Raw genomic sequence first — 21,546 nt, forward strand, 5'->3', positions numbered from 1 at the left:
AATTGTGAACCCATACGCGCTCGCTTCATGCTCTTCAACTTCTGCTTCACTGCCACAAAAAGAGGGCCGATTCGACCGGCGTGGTATTCAATGACTCTGATGGGCAAGTCAGTTACGTAACTCAAAATCACGCGACATCAGGTAACAACTAGTGAAGTGACTCAAATCACATAGAGTCACGCAACCAGTCATGTCACCAAAAACCATGAAACGTGACGTAATAAGCAGTACGTGACCAGGAATCACGTAATGTCTCGCAACAATTGGTCGCGTGACTAAAAATCGTGTAACATAAAATATAGCGTGACGTGACTAGAATTACGTGGCGATGTCGCGTGACTGAAATCTTCAACATTACCTAAATAGTCGCGGGACTAAAATCATGCAACATTCCGTAATAGCTAGTTGCGTGACATTTTCGCACCAAAACGATGTAACAGCTAGTCATGTGGAATGTTCCCACCAAAAGCTACGCAATGGCAAGTCCCGTGACTAAAATCACGTAATATCTAGTCACATTAGTGAAATTGTGCACCAGTCCCACCAACAACGCTGGAAAGCTAGTCATGTGCAATGTTCCCACCAAAAGCTACGCAGTGGCCAGTCACGTGACTAAAATCACGTAATATCTAGTCGCATAAGTGAAATTGTGCACCGGTCCCGCCAACAGCTCTTGAAAGCTAGTCATGTGACTAAAACATATCACGGGGCAGCTAGTCACGCCATAAACCACGTTGCCGCCATAAACCACGTAACAGCAAGTCAGGTGACTAAAATCATGAAATCTCGCGTAACAGCTGGTCACGTGGCACATTCCCGCCAAAACCACGTAACAGCAAGTCGCCTGACATGTTCTCGCCAAAAACCACGTAACAGTCAGTCATGTGATTGATATCATGTACCGTCACGTAACACATAGTCACGTTACTAAAATCCCGTTACTAGTCGCGTGACATGTTCCTGGCAAAACCACGTAACACGTGTGTAGCGTGCGGAACCGATTGAAACCGGAGAAGAAGAGCCAAGTCTAGCCATACTTCGTGCTACTAGCCAAAGCTTAGCGTGTCTAGTGAAACTTAGCTAGGTCGGACACTAGGTCCACTGTTGTTTCTAGTCTTGCGCCACCAGTGCAAGTGCACTTTTGCTAAGAAAAAGTAACACAAGATTATGGTATGGCACGAAGAACTTTATTTGAAGATCCGGATAAGTATTACCCCTTATGGTGACACCATGGACAGTTCCTACGTGGGGACAGTTAGACCTGACCTAACCACTGCATCGCAGGCTCCCTGAACTGCCCAAAGTTGATGCTGATATTCCGAGTTCTTCAGGGGCGAGCTGCATTTATGCTCTGTGAGGTGAGGCCCTTATCCGCACATAATGAGAGGCGCCGCCAAGGCATGTGCGCTAAATCGCACGTTCCCCCTCAGCGAGGGCACTGTGAGCTGTGAGTGCATGAAAGCAAGATTCGAATAAGAATCAGTGTGTAGAATCTTAAGGGTCATCGCCTGTAGTATTGTGAGCTTTTTGTGTGGTGTAGGTAAATACTCTTTTTTACAGGTAGAAGTGCTTTGTGAATTCATGAAATGTGAATAAACTTTCTCGGAACTCTTGAGCCTTGCACTGTGACAAGGCTTCTCCTCCCGCGCGGAGTGTTAGTACGCGCGCTTGGGTGTGGGCGATGGTGTTAAGGTTGGTGAGCGAGTTCTAATTTTGACATAGGTGTGCCGGGAACCAAGTTATCGTGCGCATGGTGAACATGGGGAAATCATGCAGTTCTTATAAGTAGCGCTCTCGTGGAACAGATTGAGGCAGCATACGTAGAGAGAAGTTCGGTTATAGTCATAATAGCACCTCTCCCATGCTCTCAATGAGCCAATGATGCTTTGATTGCTGCCACGATGTGTTATAGCCAACGTGGAATACTTTGTAACCTGAAAATGTTTTACGCCCCGGAGTTAACCGAGACTTCAATAACGTCATTTCCGTTACGCAAGTGACGTCGGTAAAATGCACATGAACAGATGACAAATGAAAATGGCAGTAAAAAGTTTTATTGGTTTTCATTACCTGGTAGTCGAAACCATGACATGTCAGTCCGCGGGAATAAGTGACAGGCACTTTACTTCCAGCGCTACCACCGCACATACACGAGGCTTCACAGGCGCACCTTCAATCTCTCAGACCATCCCCCTCAAGCAGTAATCTTGGTTGGCACGGGAGGCGCCCCGTCAGGCGGCGGTGAAATGAAGTAGTGAATCATGACACTAACGAGCGCCAACAAAGAGCGCTGTAGTATTTTCAGTGTGATAACACACACTCAAACTACACACACTGAAATACACACACTGAAACACACACCGAAGCAAATCACGTGGTAATTTGCTTCGGTGATGACGCAGTAGGCGATTTGCATTTCGCGTCATGTTAGCCTTAGCACGTCTTCGCTCCTGTATGGCAGCTTCTGCTTGTACCAACGGTGTTTCTCTGTCGTCCCCTGCTTACAGTGTGATAGCACCAACTAATGCAACTGCTTCAATAAGCAGTATATAAATGAAATGAAGTCGACGGATGAATGTAGGGCAGTGAGCGCTTACGTGCAGTGAGAAACACTCCTGCGGAAAGCGGAACGCTTTTCTGCGTTCATGGCTCTAGCTACGAACACTGTCTCTCAAGGTTTCTGAAGAGTGGTGTGGTAGTGTATGAGTTAGTACAGGCACTTGCTACTTTATTACTGATGAGCACACATCGTGGCTTTGATGATGCTTTCAAGGAGCGCATGTTGGGTATCAGTGTTTTGTAACGTGCTTGTTGATGCCAATTTTGCCCGGGATTTCCCATATGCTGTGTTCAGGTGTATGCGATATGTTTCAGCTAGCACAAGGGTTAAATCATAATCACGGACATTTGTCGTGGGATTAGAGATGTGCCACTATAGGCGTAAACGTTCGAAAAACAGGAGAGATTATCGAGAGTTGTACCAACTTTTCTTTGTGTTAACCTTTCGTTCTTCGAGGTAAATTATAAAACTGCGCATTTCCTTGCAGTTTTTTATACTGCCCATGCTTTCTTCCGCCGCATCTGTTGCGCAACGTTATGAGCACATAAAGCTGCGTCAGTGAAAAATAAAAGAAAGAAAGATGAATCGCCGCTCCTATTTCTGTCGCGACCACGAAAACGAGTAAAAAATAAACTGAAAAGAAATAACCCAGATAAAGTGGCCCTTGTATGATAGGCTTTCGGGTCACGACCCTCCTCTCCTTCCCTCCTTTACAGCCCAGGCCGCGGCCCATATCGTGAACGGGCCGGGCACAACTCAACACGCACTGTAGCAGTCACTGCGTTCGTCGTATCTAATTTTACTTTTTTTTCACCGACATTCTCTGTTGCCCGGACGATATCGACCGTGCGGAACACAAAAGCGACGGGCGGGGACTATCCGCAGACGCGGACGCTTCACGATTCGATGTCGCCGACGCGCGGAACCACCACGCGACCGACCGGTGGCCGGAATCGCCCCTCCCCTGCACCGGACACTCCACCGGCCGAGCCCGTAGCGCTCTGAGCGAAAGGTGAGCAGTGGTCAGCCAGCGGCGGTTGCGCTGCTGGCGGCGTTAGTGTCGCAACCAGGTGCGCGGGTCGCGAGACACGCATTCGAAATGGGACTGTGTCTTTATTAGTGGCGTTTAAAGAAGAAACACGTACGAGCGCCAACTAATTGATTGATTGATTTGGAGAGCTTAACGTCCCAAAACCACCATATGATTATGAGAAACGTCGTAGTGGAGGGCTCCGGAAATTTCGACCACCTGAGGTTCTTTAATGCGCACCCAAATCTGAGCACACGGGCCTACAACATTTCCGCCTCCATCGGAAATGCAGCCACCAAAGCCGGAATTTGATCCCGCGACCTGTGGGTCAGCAGCCGAGTACCTTAGCCACTAGACCAACGCGGCGGGGTGAGCGCAAACTAAGTAATGCCGTATAGTGCGTGACAAGCGAGTGGTAAACTCCGCCTGACTACCGTCAAATCATGAGCGGCAGTTCTCTGCTCCTCTTTCTTTGCTCAAAAGTCAAGCAAAGTATTGACAGGATGTGTCTATTTGAACGAGCTTTTCCTGGAATCGAGTTGACTTAGTCTGAAAATGTAAACCAGAAGTGACAAAAAGACAAGTGTCAATTGAATTCTGGGAGAATGACCGCACATTTAGAGTGAGAATACTCTGGTCCCTTATTCATAGGAAAAGGATCGGGAACTGGGTATACCAACACCATTTCAGGCGTCTCATTTAAACGAGGAAAAGAAAGGGAAAACTGTCAAGTCAAAGATGATATTCACTTCGTACAATGCTTAACGTTCTTGTGAAGAAACTAAGTTGGTTTCAGCTAACCTGGAGCACCCTTCTGAAAACAAAAGGAACATTGTCAAAGTTTGAAAAGACCCACCATGGTAAAACTTAGCGACTGTGCTGTCACGCTGTTACGCTCGGGCACGAGGGTGCAATACCAAGCCACGGCTGCCGCACGTGGATTTACTAGCAATTGGTTGGTGTTAAAGAACCCCAGCTGCTGTCAAAACTAACGGGGAGTCTTCCACTATAAAGTGCGTAATAAACATATGCTTTTTTCATGTCATTCTCCACACCTGCTTTTTAAAGTAAGGACGTTTTATAGGAAAAGTGACGGAGGTGAATGCGACATTCTCGGAAATCAGCAGACCAATAATATGTCATTCATGAATGCAGTTACAGAATAAATGAAACAAATTGACGCTCATTGAGAAAACACTCGTTGGAGAACTCCTTACGCATCGTTCGTTCAAAATTGACACCTTCATTCTTGCAGAGCTACACTGTTACATACCTACACAAAAATGGTATTAACAACATAAGCTTTCGGGGAAAATGCAGCAGATAAAAAAAACAATGCGATACGGTTGAAGCGTTTCGTGGAATGACCCACATCTTCGTCGTAATTTTTGGAATTCACGCTGAAAAAGTTACAGTCCGTGCACTGCTCAAATTGCGTATTGTTCTTATACATAAAACGAAATTCTTAATTAAGTAGTCCGGAGCTTACACGCTTACGACGAATTGTGCGGTGGTGCAAACTCGAAACGCATTTTTATGTATTCTTGTTTGTATTTCTCTCGTCGCGAATAGCAGCTGTCAGCATAAAGTGCTCTGAGCACGGAAGTGAGCAAAAACTGTCCAGGTAAATTGAATCCTGCATAGCTATATATAATTGAAGCTGCACCTCTATATATGAAGCTTTGTATTGCTCGGCTTTACCGACATTCTTTTGTCCTCTTAGCTCGCATGTGCCATAGAAGTTGGGTTGACCTCACAACCAATCAACTGAAAATCAGAAAGTCATCCGAGGACTAAGACGCTCGGAAATTTGGAAATTACAACTACTAAGCTCTGGTACACTAAAAATGAAAAAGAGAACAGACGGGTGACAAACACCGATAAGGATTTTCCTGATAGACGCAACCAGTAATTCCAAGGAATTCTAATACGAACTGTCGTTATTAACTTGGTGGTAAACAGCGGACCACTAAGTTTAAGTTTTGCTGGTTAAATTTCTCAGGTTCTAAGGATTACTTGGTTTGTCGTCGAAGTTCAGCTATTCACATGACTCCACACGTGCACAGGCGCAGTTAGTGCGCCCATAATAACGATTATACCGACGAAGTGGTGGCATGATACAACTTATAACTCGTAAGTAGTGAGGGTACTATACGATATCAATATGTGGAACGTCCATCAAAATATTTTTTGGTGTTTACTTTTATATTTGAGAAAGTATCACTTTTTTTTTCAAGAGTGCTGGTCTGCTGACAAGGTGGGTGTCCAAGCAGGGTCTGCTTTGAGAACAGTCTTAGCGATTTCGAACCCAAGTTATTCTAGCAAAGCAAAACAGGTTTGTGTCATTTAGTAGCAAATTGTGGTGCATAGCTCTTTAGTTCCCAATTGATGTACGAAATATCCAAAATAAGAAAAGAAGTAGGAAATTAATTATCGTGAGGAGGAAAAAAAAAACAAGGGCACCGGTAGATTTGCCAGTCTCAGGGGAATGAAAAATGGCCTACCATTAGCCATGCTGCTTCCAATTTCTAAAAAAAAAACAATACACCGAAGAAAATTTGAAACATCATTAAAAAATATATAGAATGCAGAGATCTGTGAGATAAAACATCTTCATTATGGAAGATCAGGGTACGATATAGTCATGCCGATAGAAGCGCATATTTTAAAATACTTGATAAAAAGGACATTGGAAAACCATAGCTTCAAAATAATGGCACGCAAGTGTAAGATTGAGCTGTGAGCGCTTATTAACAGTGTTCAGTGCTACAAAATTCATTGCTTGCCGTCTTCACTCAGAATAATTCATCTATAAAATAAAAGACAGCATCGCTAAAAAACTACTGCGGTTATTCCTGCTTTAAATTCATTTCATACGAAATGTACATGTTCTCACAGTGGAACGACATGACGCAGAGCCCTAAACTTTGTCTTCGTACATTACGGCATACTGCACCTGACATATAAAACATTCTAAGAACGTGCTGACACGCTATATTAGAATAGATTACGGGGCACGCAGAACGTGTTACAATTGTTCATCTGTAAACAGGCGTCTCGAGTTAATGATTCGTTAGGCTTGAAATTTGTTCGTGTTTTTTTTTATTTCACCGTCTTTCATTTATTAAATAAAAGAAAGTTAGACTATAGCTCAATATAGTCAGCACGTTTAGCTCTAAACTATATACATTCACAGCGGCTTGAATTAGTTATGCAGCGGAGCAGTGGCTGTTCGTTAAGGTTTCTTTCAATTTGACGTATAATGAGGATGATGCTTAGAATGAGTGGGGACTAAGTGATTAATAGTGAATAATGACGGAAATGAGCAAGAACAAGTCTGCTTTCGAACATTTAACCGCCTAAGACTCAACTACAGTTAAAGGCAAATGAGCGCCAACTAGTGTAATTACAATATTTGGATGTACAAAATATTAAAGTAGGTAGGGGAAGCAGGTAAAGAATAGGCTAACAAGTCTTTCTTTGTAACAAGAATAGGCTAACAAGTCACCATCTTTGTTTCATGTTCCCTGAAGTATTTTCTTGTGTAAATCACATTAACGTTTGGTTATGTTATCCAAACTGTGTTTCATTTATCGGTCAAACATATTCCTTATTGATAATGTTGTCTTTTGATTGTTGAAACCTTGTATTCAAATTTAAAGTTTCTTCAGGTATTTTACATGTCTTACATTAGAGTTTGTTTATGTCCTCTACAGTTTGCTTCATTTGTCGGACACGCATATGCTTTATTGATTTCATTGCCTGCGCAAATTTTTCGCTCATTTATGTTTTCCTGTACTTGTTTTGCATGTAGAAACTTATTTATGCTTAATTTCTTATTGACTCTTTACTTTACACTGAGCACTGTGTTATTTTGGTGGGTTTTGTGTTTACAGGGGGCAGGCGCTTTGTCAGGCTTCTATGCCTTTTCGCCGGTCCCCTAGGCAAATTGTACGTTTCTTTTTTTTTTTTTTTGCTTTTGCCTGAAGTAAACTTCTACTTCAACTTCAAGTGCATCTTGATGGGCAAAACGCCTGCTTGATCATTCTTAAAGGGTTAACATACCACCAAAAAAGTAACATAGGAGCGCAGTGCTAATGAAAAGAAAGACTATAGCCACATGGCAAAGATGCTTGCAATTATGTGCATCTAGGTGCCCAAATCATGACGTATGATTAACCACTCCGGATCCATTTTCCCTATGAAGGTCAAAAGCCTCGCTATGCAGTCAACCCGGTCCTGCGCCTTCGTTGCCAAGTGATACCTGCAAACTTCTTAATCTCATCTGCCTATCTAATTTTCTGTCTCTTTCTCACGCGTTTGCCTTCTCGTGGAATTGAGTCTGTTACCTTTATCAATCTACGCTTGCTTAAATCGCAACTCACTTTGTGGATATCTTCTGTCGTCTTTGACGACATAACAGTGGCAAGATGTCACTTTTAATAAAAGCAGACCGAAAGAATGTGATCATGCGATTTCAAAACCAGTCTCGGCAGGCATGTTAGTTCCCTTTTTTCCTGAATATTTTGGCTAATCGATTTCGAAATAAATATCGAAAGGTTAGAATGATATGTACAATTCAATGTACAACGATTGTCAAGAAGTTATTCATGTCACAGCAAAGCTTAGACAGGGAACGTACTTACGAAAAAGGACGTGAACTTCTTGCACACTTGAAGAATGCAGATTTATTGATCGAATAACAGGTAACATAGAGAGAAACGAAAGTGTTTATAGTCAAGTAACCCGTGCAACGGCTGTAATCAACAACTGCAATTGCCGTCTAGAGTGCCATGACGATATCTCGATTCAGCAAGCCTTCCCCACTGGTGAACGCGTAATTTATGGTGCACTACTTTGAAAATATCGTCTGCTGCTATGCTCTTTTACCGGTCATCATGAAATATCAATCGAATCGATACAGTTTTCTACGGCGTTGCTCGGTGGTATTAAATGTACGCTTTCGGCGATGCGCGTCACTTTTCTACTTAAACGCATATTTGACTGGTACCATCATATACATACATATCACCTTGAAGTAAAAGCAACCCTTTTTTGCCTTCTTATAGGATATTCTTTCCGGCTAGCTTACGTACAGGCCCCACGGCTTATATAAGAATCCCCTTTCTTTCTTTCCTTCTTTCTTTCTCTCTCTCTTTCTTTCTTTATTTCTTTCTTTCTTTCTTTCTTCATTTCCTTCTTTCTTTCTCTCTTTCTTTCTTTCTTGCCTCCTTGCTTGCTTTTTTGCTTCTCTATCTTTTTCTACCCTTTTCTATTCCATTCTATTCTGTTCTATTCTTTTTCTGTTCCATTCTATTCCATTCTATTGTATTCCATTCTGCTTCAGCAGCACTCCCGTGTTTAGCAGCGCTTCTGTAGTGTGTGCCCGACGGTGGTCTATTCAACATTTTTTTTTCTTTTCTTTCTTTTTTTTTGCCCACGATATCTCGTGTCGCGTGTGAGGAAGACATTCTTCTGATCACGCAGCTGAACTTTGTTTCTTGGAAAAACGTGCGTCGACCTGCTTCTTCTCTCTTCCCACACTCCCTCTACGGACCACTCGTACCTCTCTCAAGTGCACGTGCCACGCCAGGCCTTTCACTCGTCATCCCCAGCTCACCCGCCATGCCTGCCTACTTCCACGAAATAGCAAAATAAGAGCGTGCAGATCACAATTTGGGTCACCTCTCCCACCGCCCTACACTGTACAAACGAACGCATTAAAAATGGGCGTGTTCCACGAGGATTCCCGGCTTCATCAGGAGCGAGTAATGAACCCCTCACTTTGCATAAAAGCTGCCCCCTTCACCCCCTTTTCTACACCCTTTTCGTCCCGCGTCGTACATCACTGCTTTTTCATTAGGTTTTCCACTCTCTTTGTTTGTACCTTCTCTTACTTGAAAAATGAAATTGGGAAAGCTTAGCTTTCACCTGCGTAGATGAGCCGTCGTGATGCCCGAGCGTTGAAAATGCAACGAAGCACGTCGACGTATCCCTGGACCATGGACCAATATCGGTTCTAAGAACGGCTGTCGCCTCACTCCCTCGTACGTATTTGAAGGAGTTTTTCCCTATCAGTGCACCCCCCTTGCTTCGTTCGCCTCCTTCCTTCCGTGTCTACAAGTGCCTCGCCGCCCGCTATGGTTCTGATGGCCGCAGCCGCGGCGACAAGAGATGGGGCCAGCGACCTGAGTTCCGGGCCATCGGTTCGGAAGCGGGCCAGGGAGTGGAGCGGCGATCTCGGCCCATTAATCAAGGGCTCGGCCCAGGCCGTACAGCACATCCGCACCATTGCTTCCACTCTATGGCCGCCTGCCACACAGCTCGCTGAGATTTGGTATTCCGGTCGATGGCTATACGTACACGGGCAAAACTGGGTCTCGCTGGGAGGGCGTTCCCGTGTAGAAAGCGATCACCGGTCATACTTGACACAGCGAGCTCCTCATTGTCCCCTTGTCCTTGCTGGCCAGCTCTGGGTCATCGTTATGACATCAGCACTCTTTCTCTGCTTGCATTTTCAGCCCCGATTTTTTTTTCTTTCTAAGCTGGACGCGGCAAGCAAATGAGATTTTCTTCACGAGGCCATACTCGTAAATTTTTGGGAGGACCATGAAGCGATATAAAATTAGGGTGAACATTGCTTTCATTTAGGGTGGTAAGAGAAAGATGCGTTAGAGGTTAAACAGCATAAAGAGGTCGCTTGGCGCCCTACACTAAGGCCGACTAAAAATAGAAAAACAGGACGCATGTACATAACAGTGCCTTTCACGTCACATGGTAACACTTTACATACCATAGAGACTATCGCAAAGGTTTGTTGTCCCTTAGAACTACAGCGATGAATTCGTATTCATTTACTGAGACGATTTGTGAAATATGTGTTACAAGGAGGTTCTGACAATCGGCAATACGAGATATTGCTGTGTATCACGTTTGTATCGTTTGTCTCCGTGCACTGCATGACGGAAGCGCATTAAACTTGTTCACTGCTCCTCCTCGAGACCATAGTATAAATGTGATGCTATGCACTCATTTTTTGCCCAGAGCTCTAAAGTAGTGATTTCATTGCTTCACAAAAATACAACTGCTATTTTTGTCTCCGGTTGGTTCTGGAAAACTGCATTCTGCACAGTTTCTGTTTCCGCGACATAAGAGCGGCAGCGTGTCTACGAAAGTATTCTATTGCACAGATGAAATTATAGCCATCAAGTGAACTCGATTTATGAGCTACTTGGGTCATAAAATATGCACTTCGTAGAGAATGGCCCTGAACGCTCTTGCTACATAATTAATCGTCTTTGCTCAGACCAAGCTCGAAGCGTAAAAACCAGAGAAAAACTTATGTATGAAACGCACACGACAAGCCTACTGACGTAAAGATATTGAGTTATGCCGTAAAAATTTTGTTGGGCTAGAGAGTAGCGGAAGTCCGAGCTTATGAACAAAAAAAACTCATTGTATTTTTTTAGAAGTAGTGAGTTTTCCGAGACATCGTCGTGATTTTAGCTGTTAGTGCCCGTCAGCTATAGAACATTTTTTTTTAGTGAATCGGAACTTATTATTTGCACGATTGTAAAAGCTGTTGATCCATAGCATCGATTGCTTCATCATACTACCTTGAGAGCTTTCTTACTACGGGGCTCTTTTAAATGCGCCAACGCAGTGCTGCAAACCAGAAATATCAGCACTCAAGCCATTTTATTTAAAACATTAATGCAATAAAATAAACGTGCCAGCTAGGGGATACGTAAGCTAGCTCGTTTTGTATTTCTCGCGTATCTGACTTGCATAATTCTCGCGTATCTGCCCGTCTGACAGCCTGCTCATAAACATCAAAGCAGCAACAGAAATTTCTATCGAAATAATTCGAATGAACAAATCTTTGAGTTTCGTAGTGGTTAAATATAACAGGTGTCGTGTTCCTCGCGCCATTTCTAAGAATTGCCCCGCCCCCTGTTTTTTTTTTTTTTTTTTTACCGAGATCTTTATCGAAGGCCAAAGCGATCATTGGGCACTTTTGGCACAAATAGGCACTGACGTGCAAACCCAAGAAGCGCAGAAAACAGGTCCGCGGGGTGTTGTAACCGCATGGCGTGCCCATTCGAACGCAGGATCGACCATTTTCAAGACAGGCCCTCTCTACTAATTTGTTCTTCCGACTGATCCTAGGCTGCAACACGAAGTTGCACGCAAGGTCACATACGAAGAAATCAATGTCCAGACGGACGAGCCAAGTTTTCGCGAACCAACTTGACAGAACAAACTTGGAATTCACGTCAAGGCTTCTCGAAGTTGACGCGAGAGTTGGCACACAACACGAGAAATCAAAACAAAAACTGTGTTGCTTTCTTCTGAAGAAGGTCAACCTGATCTGTGGTTATTTTAACATTAGAGTCATAAGTTGTCAATACGAAATCCAATCGAGGAAAATCATATTTAAACCGTATTTCACTGCAACGTTGCGTTTGAATGAATAAATACATTGCATCTCTCCTCCCGAAAGGATAAGTAGGCGTTGTGCCCCTTCAGATGGCAGTTGTCAGCTTACGCTCTCCCTCTTTACTGTGTGTCCTTGTGTTTGCAATATAAATAAATAAATAAATAAATAAATAAATAAATAAATAAATAAATAAATAATGCCCCGCTGCGGTGGTCTAGTGGCTAAGGTACTCGGCTGCTGACCCGCAGGGCGCGGGTTCGAATCCCGGCTGCGGCGGCTGCATTTCCGATGGAGGCGGAAATGTTGTAGGCCCGTGTGCTCAGATTTGGGTGCACGTTAAAGAACCCCAGGTGGTCTAAATTTCCGGAGCCCTCCACTACGGCGTCTCTTATAATCAAATGGTGGTTTTGGAACGTTAAACCCCACATATCAATCAAATCAATCAAATAAATAAATAAATAAATAAATAAATAAATAAATAAATAAATAAATAAATAAATAAATAAATTGCTTCCGATTTGTTCAGGCACCTCCAGTCTAGAGCCTTGACAGTGAGCTTTTAGAGCAGCTATAACGAATTTCCTGATCCTAATTATAAAATTTAACCATTCCAGCACGAGGTAACCAATGTTCAGACGCATAAGTCAAATGCAGCATATTCGTATATTATAAGCGCAGACAACTGCGTCAGTAGCATTCTCCTGGCATACTTTCATCGTCATTAAATGGACACTATAGAGCAACAATGAGTAATTTGAGGTTGATAAACTGCACTCTGAGAACTCTAATGGCATAAATTTCACAGTCATAAGATCACTATTAGCTGATAAAATCAAGGTTCAAGTTTCATTTTCAATTCTCGTGCCTAATCTCCGCGCGTGACGTAAACAAAAAATTTCCCAACGCATTTTTCGTACTTTTGTGACATGAGTCTTGGGGGAAAGGGCCGCTTGACAGGAGACCTGATCTCCAAGCTCACCAATTATTATGGGTGGGCTCTGAAGACACACAGTGGTGATGTTGATGCTATGCACACAGCAGTGATGGCCACTTATCATCACATCACGTCCAATGATGATGTGACAGCCTCGATGAAATTTTCTGAAACGTTATATTGTCACGGGGTCATGAATTGAATTAAGACAGCAGACTCGATGTTAAGATGAAACTTTTTATTCGGCCGAACTTGTGGCCAGGAAACTGATGGTCAGATTACAGCAACACACGGGCACTGATAGCGGCGAACGGAGCGTCGGCCGGCGATCAATTGATTAGCGGTGAAGCGCGTCGGCATTTATGCACGTGCCGTCGAATATTCTAGCGTTATCGCTTGCAACCACGTAGGTTCCGAAATAATCTCCAATGTTCCCGAAGTGGGCGTAATTTTAACAAAACGATCTACCACAGCATCGAAGCTTCCCGAACACTGTAGGCGCGGTTTTCACTGAACATAGTATTAAATAACGGGGCGATAACAAACTTGGGGAAGGAATGTGGCAATATGCTAAGCCTATGGCACCCACCGGCGACAATGCATTTCGATCGTATCGGTTATGAAGGTACAAAGAACCAGCAGCAGTTGACTACTTCAAAATTTATGACGTCACAGTGTCTGGTACGAGAATCTCAAAGTGGCGTCTCCACCCGCAGTTTCTTTTCGCGCGTTTTTTCGCTTATCGTGTCGGTAAGAGCGGAGTTTTCGCAATTGCGATGTTGTACTTTCTAATACGCGGGCCCCGCCGCGGTGGTCTAGTGGCTAAGGTACTCGGCTGCTGACCCGCAGGTCGCGGGTTCGATTCCCGGCTGCGGCGGCTGCATTTCCGATGGAGGCGGAAATGTTGTAGGCCCGTGTGCTCAGATTTGGGTGCACGTTAAAGAACCCCAGGTGGTCGAAATTTCCGGAGCCCTCCACTACGGCGTCCCTCATAATCATATAGTGGTTTTGGGACGTTAAACCCCACATATCAATCATTTCTAATACGCGGCAAAGCGTTTTGCTCTTTAGTGTTGCTTGAACGCAAAAGTAAGTTCCATGAGTTGCATCAGAAATCTGGAATTCCCACGTTTAGTGAGAAAATAATTCGTGCATGTTTGCGGCTTGAAAACTTTAAAGCTTTGCTGTACTTGTTGAACAGAAAGGGCCTGAACGTTCGCTTTTGATATATAATAACCAAGCAGTAGCAGTAGCAGCAGTAGAAAATATTACACGAATGGGCGCATCAGTGGCGCCTTTTTGACGTGCTTATTGATCGCCCATCCTCGTTCTATTTCCCGCTGCTCATTTGTTTATGCTCTTTTTAACTAAGATAGAGCAACTAGACAAATCGTGAAGACCTCCTCGGTAAAACATTAGTGTTCATCTGAAACTCCTGCAGGCTTAACGAAGCGAGATTTGCCAGGAAGCTGGCATGGGTTGTGGCGGCAGCAGCCACGCAACGCTTCCGCTGGATGTTGTCGTAAGTGAATGAATCTGATTCCTTTTTTTTTCTCTCTTTCTTTTCTTTTTTGCTTTGTGCTACGAGCTGACGGAAACGCGTTTGTCTTACTTGAGTGGCACTTATGCGTAGCATTGCACTCGATCTTTAATAGTAGAAGAACTAAGCGATATATATGCGACGCAATGAAAAGATGCTAATTTGGTAACAATAAATGATAGGGTAGTCGATGTCAACCATGCAACGTTGTCATTGTAGAAGCCGCAGTCTTCATTAAAAAATTAAAAAGACAGGGATGGATGCTTGAGTGAGAAAAGTAACCCAGTCACGCCGTAGATATATACCGCTGCACCACAGGAACATATTCCCTATGTCGTACGTAAAAAAGAAATGCTTTGTAGAAGAGGTGAAAGGGCCTTACATTACTAGCCGACATTAAATCTTGAGCTTACAATTATAAGCGCACGCAGTGACAATAACTTAGTCTTTTCCAAAAGTGATGCTTTGCTACGTTTCACTGATCCTTAGAATAAGGATTTGTGCGGCTTACATTCTGCACGCACGATTGACCTTCGCGTGGAATACATTCAGAGAAAGAGGGAGAATAGGCTGAACAAAGCGGTTTCATATTTTGGCTGGCAAAATGTTGACGCAGAATGCGGCGAAAATTCATTTCTCGCCCAATGCCTGCTAATAAAGCTTTCACACCAGACATTTATCCTCTAACTTTTTTATATCTTTCATTCTAGGTCACATACCCTCACAAGGATACCGTTGCAGAAATTGTGAAGCCACAGCAAAACTCCTACGTGCCTCAAACAGAAACAACTGTTCTGTCGCAGGTGAGTTCGTGGTTGTTTAAGCGGTACTTACGCAAACACATCGCGTTGAAGTGTATACGTACATCGCAGTGGCACATTGCGTCTCATTTATAGCACATTGCATGTCGATTCATGTAAACAGCGGTAATGCGGTGCAAAAAGGAACCACACTAATGGGACAGTAGAATTTTGCACGATACGGGCTAGATAGTCTCACTTGGTGCACGTATACATTGTGGTGCGCATCGCTTTCATGGAGAGAACTCGAAGGCTGTGGCTTCCGCTGCTTGCCGTTCCTCAATCAGTGCTCTACCGATTGCTGTTCCATCGTAACTTAATGGATAGATCATCGGACACAGGATTTGATGGTTGCAGGTTAGGAACCGACCGACGAAAAAAGTGAATTCTTGTCCACTTTAATTTCTATCTGTGCCATAGTTAATGCGTCCTATGCTTCCCTGGAATAACTGGAAATTGGATTCATTTGGTTGATTCGTTGTAGCAATAGGTGAAGTGTCTGACACTATGAATTGTGAAAGCTTCTTTGCCATGTAATACTCCAACAATTATTATTGTTATTGTGAAAACATCGTGATGGCTTTACCCACCGCTTCTAAGGTGATGCAGCCCGAAACAAAGGAATCAGAGAGCATAGAGCCGGACGACAAATCACCTCGATCCGAAGACCGAGAGCCCGCCATTGCCGTCGAGTGCCTTCACGCGTACGTGCAGCACGAGCGGCGCATCCACCAACTAGAACGTCGACGCACGCTGCAATGCTACCAAATCAAGCTCGACCAACTGCGACAGCTGGAAGTGGCTGCCACGAACCTCGAGAATGAACGTCAACGGCTGACCCAGAAAATGTGAGCTGTGTAACGACCAATGTACTCCTGAGGTGTTCAAAGCACATATATTAATTTCTTTAAGCAGAGGGAGAAACTATTACGAAGTTAGTTGGGTGGACTGAAAAGTACTCAGAACAGATATTTTCGACAGTTTGAAGACATACTGCTGAGCCTAGGCACAGCAACAGCGGCAAGCTCGTTTTGCACAATATGTTGTATACATTCCCAACATCCATTTTTTTAAACGCACTTGATCTTACGTGCCTATGTTTCTTAATAACGTTTCGAATCAGTGTCGAGGGTCGTTTCGTTGTTCATAGCCCTGATCTAAGATGCAGGAATCAGAAAAGGCGCTTTGAGCCACTCTCCTTGTCTGGCGGGAAATTGGAAAGTGCGAAGTTTCGCCGCATTTACCCAGCAGCAAGCACTGTGTGTGTCAAGCCTCTTCTATGTCTTAGTTTTATGCGCATTCACTTTGTTTGCCGTTTTCTTGTAACAAAAACAAGCACGTATACTTTTAGCTATATGACTGATTCACGTGCAGCTCTACATCTCCTGAGAAATAAGCTTCTTGTAACAAAAACAAGCACGTATACTTTTAGCTGTATGACTGGTTCACGTACAGCTCTACATCTCCTGAGAAATAACAAAGGAGCAGCACTGACGTAAAAAAAAAACGAAAGAGGGTAAAGAGAACGGCTAGCTTTGGCAATGGATACTGATCATTGCAATGCGTACTCAATCATTCGGCTATTTCAACTTGACGCGAGACGATGGCCTATAATCACTGAATTCTTTGTCATCTTACCGTTTGATCTTATAAAACTTCTTGTCGTTTTTTTTTTAAAGCGCTCTACTCACTGCGCATCTTGGTCAATTCCACGCAATGAATATGAGCTATATAGTAGACAGGACAGCTTACCAACCAATCAATCAAAAAGAGCAGAGCTCAGTGCTGTTTCGTCATTGCAACGTCTACTGGCACTTTCTTTCTTTCTTTCTTTCTTTCTTTCTTTCTTTCTTTCTTTCTTTCTTTCTTTCTTTCTTTCTTTCTTTCTTTCTTTCTTTCTTTCTTTCTTTCTTTCTTTAACTCATAATCTCGTGGTAGAGACAGACATCCGGTGCTTCGCAAATAATGCAAGCGATTGACCCTGCTTGTATAGATGAAAGACGTCTTCTTCAGCAAACTTTCGCCACAAGGTTTGCAGGCAGAACAAGGAAGCACACCGTGACTATACATATACGTATGCGCGCATAATCGTTCACTCGTTGCAACGGTGACTTTGTTGCTCTCGCTCACCATTAGCGAACTTATTGCACAGGCTTACGGTTTGAGGCCATGCTACATTGCTAGCGTTCGTAAGCTGTTTGCATTCGTCTTTTGAATTGACGAGACAACAGCGCGGCCCCGACGCGGCTAGTGAATTCAGGACGGCTGATAAGTACGAGCGCAGCGTCATTTCCTGCGACGGTGATTTTGTTGGTCTTCGCTAGAAAGAGAGAGAGATAATGACAAGGGGAAAATGAGCTCTCGTTATGGTTGTAGCTCCCTCTGACTCCTGTCTCGGCTTGCAACGTTATCTAAACTTTACCATATATTGATCCTTCCATTAGGCCAAGCTGAACCGACTGCGGCAATCAAGGCGGGGTAACCTGATCCTACAAATACACAGACTGTCTAAAGCACCTTTGTATGAAACTTGCCCCCAGGCTTCCCAATACTTGACCTATTAAGGGATGGGAAAGAGGCAAAAAATAAAGAGCAGAGTGGTTAACTATAGGACATCCGGAAGCTTGTATACTCAGCAAGGGAGAAAGGGGTGGAGGAACTTCGTGAAAGAAGAAGGCGAAATAAAAGAGCGCTCATGCGCACAGTACAATAAAAACACAATAATAAACACACAATATATATAATGGTTCCTCTGTAGTTTTACTCGTTATAGAAAAACCATTAGATGAAGCGTGCAGCCTGCCCGCCTGATGATGCTTCAGGCCAATCACCTCAAATTTATGCCTCAATAAAGGGTCTAGTGCCGGTAGTGAAAACAAGATGCTGTGAAACGAGTCACCGCAAAAGAACATCAAAATAAGGAACCGAACTGAACAAACTCCCATTTGCAGAACTGATTCAAGCTGTTTTTTTTTTTTTTTTTGAAAGACCGATTCGGAATTTACCACGCATTCGCAGCCCCCTGCGCGGACGAGATAAAGAGACCAGCAGGCATCGTGAACAGTCTAATTGGCCACACTTCGATCTTCCCCCATGGAGGTTCTAAATATGCACATACGACAATTTGTTTTCGCGTTTCTTCAAAGAAACCTTCATCAACGCATGTAGGAGTAACTAATTAACGACAAGTGCTAACACGGCAATGTATGCATATGTATAGCGAGTGAATGCTGCTCTGATGATCCCGGTGGCACGTATTTGTTTCGCGTGTGCATAAATTAAGATCACTTTGTCCCCGGATGGAAAAGGGACAGCACACCCAAGCAACCTATATTTCTGCAATGATCGCGCTATTATTCACACCCGGGGATACCCGTGCAGATACAAAAACAAGCAGAGTGGGGTCGTCATCCGAAAAGGCACACGTGTTCGCCTTTTTTTCTGCCCTGCCCGTACAGGCAGTGTCAACATCACTTGTCCGCGGTCGACAGCATCACACGTTCTCACGCGACGCTTCGCACGGTCCATGTAAAGCGAGAGGCAGGCGACGGGCACGTGGACGAGCGCTTTCACGGAAACAACACACGAGACGACGTTGTCATCTGTATAGCACTCTCATTACGACAGAGCAAGGAAGAAGAGGAAGCACAACAACGTCATCGCCGTTATTTTTAGCTCTTAGAATGCGAAATAAACTGCAAAAGTAGGAACAGGACAAGATATATAAACAGCACAACGAACAGATATATACCGAGAAAAATAGGGGACAAGCAAAGGGTGCGCTGTCCTATCGTCTCTTCTGCAGTATACGTCCTTAACGCTGTTTTGTGCGTATACTTCCTTTACTGACATGATTTGGCCGAAAATAATACACTCACAGGGTAAAGAAACTCAACGACAAGCACAAGCGGCTTGCCGCTTGTGCTTGTCGTTGAGTTTCTTTACCCTGTGAGTGTATTATTTGCGGCCAAATCATGTCAGTAAGCAAGTACCAATTAGGCCGACAATCAATGATTGTTACTATACCCCCTTTATTGAACGCACCTATGTTATTGCGTTGAGCTATTCGCTACCCGAACCCACCCCTTGTGCAACACTTCTTATAAAGGGGCAATTAGGAAAATAAGCTAACCTGACCTGACGTGGCCTGGCCACCAGACGTGGCGCATGCTACTATTCTGGCGGTGTTTGTGTTCATCGACCAGCCGCAGTGGCCCAGATTTTTCGCTCGGTGCACGAACACATACAGCAGTCAAAATTTAGTGAACGTTGTCGACAAATGCGCAGCGTGTTATGTATTAAATATTCCCGGGGTTGATTATTTCAATACTACATAACGAATAACAAAAAACACGATAGAAGACCCTGCTTTATTATGTCACGGCCACTATATAAGTTTTTATTCTAAGGACCACTGTACTGATGACATTCGTTAGCATTAAGCGTCAACGACTACCTCTATTGCAGACTGCATTAAAGTTTGAAGGGCAGAATAAGGTCATCACAGATTGGTTGGTCATGTGTGACTGCTTCTATTACTAAATAAGTAATTCCTTCAAAATGCGATATTTATACCTGTCTTGTTAATTGCAATGCAAAATAGCTCAAATGTGTATCGTTCCCCTAGTTTAATTACAAGCATGCCGCTTTCGTTCACAAGCTAATTTTTAACAAAAAATCAACGCAATACAAAAAAAAAACGGACTGATGATTAATGGTATAGCAGCGCACCTTAAATTCCTCATCGTCAAACAAAATATATATGTAAGAAGGTCCGAAGGTGTTGCAAATGTATGAATATGAGTCAACAATAATCACAAAGATAAGTAGAGATATACAATGTAAAAAATGACAACTTGGGGTGTGGTTCATTCGTGTTCATTTTTTGGGAAAAAAACAAACAGCGCGTCCTTTTTTTTTTGTACATAATAATATTTCAGACATGTGTGAACCACTGTGTCATCCCTCTCTTCCCTGTCTACTGAGCATGACAAGAGACACGAAAGTGTCACGTGTAATATATTAATGATTTTTTTTTTGGATTTCACGATCAACACGAGAGCGCCACCTTGCTTGTGTCGTACTAAATGTCCACGTTATTCCCGTCGTACATCTTCTTCAACTCGTGCTAAGGCCACATAACACATCCTGCGTGCATTTATTACAGGGCAGCGGTGAATAGCCTTTTCAACGAAGGCGAGGCCGTGACAGTGAGAAACGAGCTGTTGAGGCAAAAGGAAGGCGACGGAGTGCTACATCCGGACCAAGAGGAGTACCTGGACGACGTGAACAGAATGGTGACGAACGCGCATTCAGTGGTTCCCTCAGTAACGCTTTATCCAATATCGGTGCTACGAATACATATGAAAATCACTGGGGTTGATAAACCAAATAGGAATGAGACAGAGAGAAAGTGAAAAGAGAGGGAGAGAGACGCAGAGGGATACCGGCAGGTTAGTCAGCTAATATTACCATCTGATTAGCTACCCTTACCTTGCCTAAAGAGTGAGTGTTCGGCAACCCTGGCTTGAAAACGTTTTCGTTTCGTGAAAAATTAATTTGTCCGGCCTTTTTCTTCACTTCTTCTCTATCCTTACCTCTATAATCTTTTGTGTGCCTTTGAATTTGCGGCTGTTTTCTTTTGCTTCATGCCAGTGGAATTGTGCTCCCATAGATGCAAGGTACGGAAAGAGCTTTCGCTAGCACATAAAAAAAAAAAAAATACGAGGGTGAGGTCGTTTGGATTTATTAACAATTACGACGGCGACAACGCACAAATACGTCTCGAATGACCATACAATAACTACAGCAATAAAATAGAACTTTAAATATACCAGCGAGGAATGTCTCTTATAAAACAAGCAATGATATTTCAAGGCTCACGTGTTGTGTTTGGGCATTAACATGTTCAGCCCTGGTGCCACATAGGTGACTCCGCAGTTTCCTTTTGAGAAGGGGAAAAAGTATTTTCTTAGACATAGCATACTAAATGGGTGAGCGAATGATTTAATTCGATTAATGTTTCGATTATCATTAGACATATTCGTGTGAGTGATCTGTCCAGGTCGCGAAAAAAAAAATCACAGCATATGCACGGAGTGAATGACGATAAGTGAAGCGAAGCGTCCATCAGTCCGTCCGTTCATTCTTGCTTCCGTCCCTAGGTGCGTCCATCCGTGCGCCCGTCCATGCGCCCATCCATCCGTCCGTCTGTCCGTCCATCTAGTGAACACTCCAAGTAC

The 21,546-nt window shown here is 43.6% G+C and overlaps 1 protein-coding gene across 1 annotated transcript in view; it reads left to right on the forward strand.

Moving 5' to 3' along the window:
• Positions 1-3,335: 3,335 nt before the first annotated feature.
• LOC119171376 (BH3-only protein sayonara) overlaps positions 3,336-21,546 on the forward strand; it is a 34,260-nt gene continuing 16,049 nt past the window's right edge. The window contains exons 1-5 of the mRNA XM_037422222.2: positions 3,336-3,572; positions 14,406-14,486; positions 15,215-15,307; positions 15,905-16,152; positions 20,472-20,601. Of these exons, the coding sequence (XP_037278119.2) occupies positions 14,439-14,486; positions 15,215-15,307; positions 15,905-16,152; positions 20,472-20,601 (519 nt within the window). The 5' untranslated portion in view covers positions 3,336-3,572; positions 14,406-14,438. The remainder of the gene's footprint in view (positions 3,573-14,405; positions 14,487-15,214; positions 15,308-15,904; positions 16,153-20,471; positions 20,602-21,546) is intronic.

This window comes from Rhipicephalus microplus, chromosome 4 (assembly GCF_043290135.1).
Source record: "Rhipicephalus microplus isolate Deutch F79 chromosome 4, USDA_Rmic, whole genome shotgun sequence".
Taxonomy (NCBI): Eukaryota; Metazoa; Arthropoda; class Arachnida; order Ixodida; family Ixodidae; genus Rhipicephalus; species Rhipicephalus microplus.